This window comes from Mus caroli, chromosome 8, assembly GCF_900094665.2.
Source record: "Mus caroli chromosome 8, CAROLI_EIJ_v1.1, whole genome shotgun sequence".
NCBI lineage: Eukaryota > Metazoa > Chordata > Mammalia > Rodentia > Muridae > Mus > Mus caroli.
The window spans coordinates 9,552,676-9,554,217 of NC_034577.1; the positions used below are offsets into that span (position 1 = coordinate 9,552,676).

At 44.4% G+C, this 1,542-nt stretch overlaps 1 protein-coding gene across 1 annotated transcript in view; it reads right to left on the reverse strand.

Moving 5' to 3' along the window:
- Pcid2 (PCI domain containing 2) overlaps positions 1–1,481 on the reverse strand; it is a 24,150-nt gene extending 22,669 nt beyond the window's left edge. Inside the window, exon 1 of the mRNA XM_029480857.1 lies at positions 298–1,481. Coding sequence (XP_029336717.1) covers positions 298–371 — 74 coding nt within the window. The 5' untranslated portion in view covers positions 372–1,481. The remainder of the gene's footprint in view (positions 1–297) is intronic.
- Positions 1,482–1,542: the final 61 nt, after the last annotated feature.

Sequence of the window (1,542 nt, forward strand, 5' to 3'; positions counted from 1 at the left end):
TTTTTTTTTTTTTCCTTGTAAGGCAAAGATATTAAAACCATATTGTGCCATGAGAAAAGCAAGACCTCCGTTAGTTATTACAAATACAAAATGACAGTAGAGATACCAGGTCTGACACAAGAGGCACATGACACATTTGTCTACTTTTCCAAGTTATTCACTGCTGCAAGCAAACAATGATGCATGATAAATCAGAGTGAACGAATTACATACATGCAGCTGTGTGTTACATACATGCAGCTGTGTGTTACATGCATGCAGCTGTGTGTGTTTGTCCTCCTACTGTCAAAAGATTACCTTAAATGAGCTGCAAACATTTCATCATACGGGGGCTCCAGAACTTGCTGGCATTTCTCTTCTGGAGAGGCCATCTAATCCACAAGAAAAANGGGCAGGGTAAAGTTAGGGGGCATGAAAGACAGCGATGAATACAAAGAGCTTCAGATGAACACGCTCAGAACTTCACAGCCCAAAGAAATGGTTCAGTCAGGCACTTCGAGGGTGAAGCTCATTGCTCCACCAATATCTGTATTTCAAGAAAACAAGAAGCCCAGGAATCCAATTCAGTTGTTTACTGCAGGCCAGAAAAGATGCTAGGCATTTTCATATATATTTTATTTAGTGTGTATGTCTATAGATATGTGTGTGAATAGGTGTATGTGTATGTATGTGTGTGTAGGTGTATGATGTGTGCCTGGAAGTGTAGGCCCACATATGCCATGGCACATACAGAAGTCCAGGCTTGCTCAACAAGGCCTTCTACCCAACTGTCCATCTCATGGGCTCTCACACATATTCTAGTACTTAAAGCTGGTCAGTCAAGAAACACACGAGGAACTCCTACGCCTTTAATAAACAAGATGTACAGCTCCTTCCATAAATAAGGTCATGTTAAGAGTCACTGAACAGCTTCCTATGGGGAACAAGTGTCCTGGGATAAGGGCCAACAGTAATTTCTAACTTCCCCTTCCTTCGAGTGGTGAAGACTGGATGAGTTGAGCACACTTTTGAGTCATCACCTGACTGGCCTTAAAGCACCTAGAATGAGCGTGACTTCTGGATGTCCAGAACAGGTGACTGTGTGAAAGATATGTCCTTGCCCAGCAGAGTGGATACCCACTAACCTGTTAAAGGGCTCAAGAAAAGAGTAAGGAAAGAGAATACACCATTGTGACTCATAAGAGTCATCCAAGCTGGGACACTATCGCATCTCAGGCAAGCCTGGGACTCAGGGCAGCACTGGCTTCCCTGGGCTTCCAGCTGAAGATAGCAGGTCACACAGGGGCCTACTCAGCCTCCATAACCACACAGCCCACAGAAAGTGATCTCAGTGTATGNATGAACTATGCATGTATAGATGTATTCCTATCAGTTGCTTTTCTAACAGTAAACTAGTACAAAGTGAAGTAACAGGAATGAAGAAGTCAGTGAGCCCTCACCAGCTGCCGAGCCTGATGGCCTGGCTCAGTCACAGGATCCACACAGGGGAAGAAGAGAAACAACTCCCACAAGCTGTCCCCTGACCTTCACACACACACACAC